Source organism: Microplitis mediator, chromosome 10 (genome assembly GCF_029852145.1).
Source record: "Microplitis mediator isolate UGA2020A chromosome 10, iyMicMedi2.1, whole genome shotgun sequence".
Lineage (NCBI taxonomy): Eukaryota > Metazoa > Arthropoda > Insecta > Hymenoptera > Braconidae > Microplitis > Microplitis mediator.
The window spans coordinates 3,178,801-3,183,390 of NC_079978.1; the positions used below are offsets into that span (position 1 = coordinate 3,178,801).

At 26.3% G+C, this 4,590-nt stretch overlaps 1 protein-coding gene across 2 annotated transcripts; it reads right to left on the reverse strand.

Moving 5' to 3' along the window:
• Positions 1–2,784: 2,784 nt before the first annotated feature.
• On the reverse strand, positions 2,785–3,668 carry LOC130676617 (uncharacterized). 2 transcript variants are annotated; one of them, XM_057482967.1, is made up of 2 exons: positions 3,068–3,668; positions 2,785–2,976 (listed from the first exon to the last, which is right to left on the reverse strand). In XM_057482967.1, the coding sequence occupies exons 1-2, from the start codon at positions 3,501–3,503 to the stop codon at positions 2,933–2,935; spliced, it is 480 nt and encodes a 159-aa protein (XP_057338950.1). In that variant the 5' UTR covers positions 3,504–3,668; the 3' UTR covers positions 2,785–2,932. The 2 variants fall into 2 exon arrangements, with proteins under 2 accessions (XP_057338950.1, XP_057338949.1); XM_057482966.1 differs by having other exon boundaries at positions 2,785–2,979; positions 3,068–3,667.
• Between the last annotated feature and the right edge of the window lie 922 nt (positions 3,669–4,590).

Sequence of the window (4,590 nt, forward strand, 5' to 3'; positions counted from 1 at the left end):
TATAAAAAAATGCACTTATTAATTTTTTAATTTTTTAAATGCGCATTTTTTTTAAATTTGATTTTATTAATTATTTACTCTAGTTATTAATTATTTTAAATTTGTCTGATGTCTGCTACATTCACACTCATATTCTGTATGATCTTGAAGTTGATAGACAATTGAAAGTTTTCGGATTTTTTTTTCAAAAAATTGATTCCAAAAAAAAAAAACTTAAAATATGATGATACTGAAGTTAGCAACAATTAGTAATTTTCAAATTTTTTTTTCACCAAATCAATTACAACAAAAAAAAAAAACTAAAAATAAGTACGTAGAAAATTTTAAAAACTACAAGTGCAATTTTTTCCAATATTTTTTTTTTTGTAACTTATCGTCTAAAAAGAAATCCAAAAATTATTAGACGTCTGGTACCTTCAGTATCATAAAATATGCACATGTGGAAAATAAAAAAAACTATTGGTGCAATTTTTCAAAATATTTTTTTCGTTATAATTTATCGTGTTGAAAGAAATCCAAAAATTATTAGATTCGATTATTAGATAATTTATGTGCAAAATATATAAAAAAATGCACGTAGAGTTTTTTTAAATTTTCCATATGTGCAATATTTTAGTTTTTTTTTTTCAATTGAATTGTTAAAAAAAAAAATGAAAAATTGTCAATTGTCTGCTAATTTCAGGATCATGATAATTTTATTTTTTTGTTGAAATCTAATTTTTATTTAAGTAAAAAATTTTGTCAGCCGTCTGCTGCTCCCACTATCGTAAGCTTAAATAATAAATTTTTTAAATAAATAAAATTACAAATACGAGTATGACATTTTTTATTACTTTGAATTATAAATAATTATGAATTATAAAGAAGTTTTATTAACACATTCTGACCACTTCTATTACATAAATTATATACTAATTACATTCATCATTATTTATAAACATTATTTTTTATTTTATTCGTAATTTAATCCTCTTAAAAAAAAATCACTTAAATTCACATTACCCATTAATATAAAAATACACGAGTAATAAAATACAAACTCATGCACAATAAATTATTACAAAAATTCCCATAAAAAATGTTACACGTATCGTATATCAAAAGTGTAAATACGTAAAAAATTTTAAAATTGACATTTATGTCGCGGTAAATTTTTTTTTAAGTGTTTAACAAAATTGGTGACATTCAAAAAATTTTTTACATTTCACAAATAAAAAATTACATAAAAATACTTAATTATCATCATCAATACTCAATATTATTTTAAATGACCTCAATTTTTTTCAAATCTATCAATTTATCTTATGTACGCAAAAAAAAAAAAAAATGAAAAGAAAGCTTTTAATTTAAATTTCCTATAATTATTAGTTTGATTTAATGAACCGAACTCTTGAAAATCCATTATACTTGTAGGTCGAAACTTCATTAATCATTATCGATGTTTCTCGATGTATTCTCGACTTCTTAATTATCATCAAATGTAATCAAACTTCTTGGTTCCTTTGTGACTCAGGTATATAAGAGCTTTGCGTTTGAATATATAATAATAATAAAAGTAACTTGTATTTGCAGAGTATCTGCTGTATAAATTGATAGATTGATTAAATAAAGTAACGTCTATTTATCATCCACTTGATCAATCTCAACAGTAGAAGCATTAGAATAACGATTATTTTTAATATCTGAATCATTTAATTCTGATGATTGATCTCCAGCTTCACCGACACTCGATCCTCCAGCAATGGCACTCGGTGTCTGTACATAATTAACTGGCTCGTTTGATTCAAAACCGTCAATTTGCAATTGTGACACTGAAGAAGACGGATCATTTTCGTCGGTATCCATTTTTCTGACACGTTTCGGGCTGTCGTGACGCGCAGCCATAGCTTCTGAATGCTCTACTAAACGATCAAGCATTTGTAGATCATCGCAATCAGTAAGCTCCGATGATGCCGATGACTCATGTTTGTTGCTTGATTGTTTTCGCTTGCAAGGTGATGTATGTGGTGTATTTCTCGTCAGTTTCAAACTTTCTAGAAACTCTGGAGGCACGTTGTCTTCAGTTGATTTGTCTGAATTACTCGCAGCTTGTTCCTCTTGATCCAAAGGAGCTTGACAACTTGATTCATCGGCGATTTCTTCAATGGAACCAGATGTCTCGTGCTGATCTATTGTAACTTGTCCGATATCTGTAACTAAATTTGAACAATCTGCTTCTGATTTAGTTTTTCTTAAACTTTCTGTGTCGTCTCCATTATTGTCTCCACCACCCGACACGTTATTTAATGATCCCGTTGCATTATTTTCGAATAATTGATAGAAGCTATTGATCATATTCCTTTCAATATCTGGCAAGTCTTCTTCAGGATTTGATGGATCCCTTGTTGCAAAGGGGTAAACGATCGGTTTTAATTCACGTGGCCTCTTGTCCATAATTGTACTTTTTTTCAATTTTCTGAATTACTTTTAATTACTGTAATTATTTTACCACTTTAATTTTTTTAGTTTATTTATTAACACTCGCAATCACTTTTTGTAGACGATTTAATTTTTTTTAATACAATTATTAATTATTAGTTGCAATGGACGCAGTAGTTACGGACGCTTAGATTAATAATGATTAGTCATTAGCAACGCCCTAGTAATTATATTTGGCTTGATCAGTCTTACCAACTTATTAATTTAATTACGCAGTAAAATAATCATCATTTTATTTCGTCATTTCCTGTCTGATTAAAATTATTTGATTGGTTCAATAGAAAAAAAAAAAAAAAAAAATAAGAATTAGGAAATTTATAAATTTGTAATTTTAATGACAGATTATTTTTTGGTAATACATAATTAAGTATACAATAGAAATGAACAATTAAAAATTTTTAATTGATAGCAATAATTATTTATTTCTTCATGCATTTATTTAAAAATAATTTTTTTAAATTTTCTCGGATTTGAATTTAGGATCTGGCATTTTTTCAACTTCTGAAAGAAAAAAAAATAATTTAAATATTTATACTTGTTATTTTGCTGGTGAATAAATTTAAAATAAAGTATTAAGTATAAGTATTACCCAGGAAATTCAATGAGCGACGAGGAGATTTGTGAAGGGAAAAGTAATCAGAAAATTTTTTAGTTATATTATTTGGCGACAATTTAATCCGTGATTGAGATCCCGGTGTCTTTTTACTGTTGAAAATATTTTTCTCAAAGACAGCTTGGATGTCTTTGAATTTTCCAAGACTGGATTCTAGGATGACGCCACTCTTGGAAGGAGTTCTCGGGGCTGGTGGCAGAGTGCTCTTGGAAATGCGATTGACTTTGTTCAATTTCCGACGAGTTTGAATGTAAAGCGTTTCCCTTTGGTCCTTTTGGGTCAAATCGTCACATGTATCACGAGTTTCATTGTGTTCCTTGGAATTCATGTTAACCAAGCAATCTACTGAATTCTCGGCAGAATCTTCTCCCACAGATGAAAGCACACAAATATCATCACTTTCACCACTCATTTCTCCCTTTTTCGAAACTTTAACCTTCGTATTTTTATCCTTTCTCAGTAAATATATTATCCGAAATTCGTTACAATTTATTTCTGAATCAACACTTGTTTTGCTGTTTATTTTTTACATAACAATTTTTTATCAGCTCTATCGGAAAATATTTCAAATACAGAGCAAAGATTACAACTTTACGATCTTTAAATTACCTAGTTCCGAAAGGGCGGGGTCATCATTTTAGAGACAAAAAAAATTAATTTTTTATTCAAAAATAACTAGTTGGTTTTCAATAGAAAAAAACTGGGGCAAGTTGGTCAGCGTGACAGCGCGGGAAATTTAAAATTACAGTAAAAGAATTTTTTTTTTATCTGTTTGTTATTGAATTCTTTTATTGGAAATAGGAAAGTTGACTCTGAGGTAAAATGGGTCACTAATTTTTATAAAAAATTAGTTTTTTTTCTTAAAAATGATGTCTCATTTTACTCAAGGTTCTTTTACGTTATTCCTACATCTATCAGATGAAAATTATTTCCATAAAATTAAAAAGTTTAAATAAAATTTTTAGTTTTTTTTTGTTCGTTAAAATTATTATTTATTTTTTGTCTAGATGTAAAAACTGTTGTTACATAATATTGCCATTTAATTAAAAAATTTTACTTACATTAAATAATCATTTTTATCCTAAACTAAAATTACAAAATCTAAATATAATAAATTTAAATTCCTACTCTATTTCTATCCTATAAATATAAAATTACCTATTCCATATAAATTTAAACCGACAGTCATAATTAAATTTTTAAAACAAACTAGTCTATTTTAGGAAATTTACAAGAAAAATTGATAACTTTATCTTGCAGTACAATTAATTATGCTGTTAATTGACAGCATAATTTAATTCATTAAAAATAAAAATTATTATAAAAAATTAAAATTATTATAAAAAATTAAAATTTTTTAAAAAATTATCTAAAGCACCTCGAGACATTTAAAAATATTTAATGACTAAAAAATTAATTAAAATTATTTAATAATATACTACATAATTTTCTAGGACATCTGATGATATTTAAAAATAATTAATAAATTTATCAATAAA

What these genes read in the sequence shown, in the direction of transcription:
- LOC130676617 (XM_057482966.1), bottom strand. Translation starts at nt 3,503, where the DNA reads ATGAGTGGTGAAAGTGATGATATTTGTGTGCTTTCATCTGTGGGAGAA. An exon ending in TCGCTCATTGAATTTCCTGG is followed by an intron (nt 2,980 to 3,067) that starts GTAATACTTATA and finishes TTTTTCTTTCAG; the next exon opens with AAGTTGAAAAAATGCCAGAT.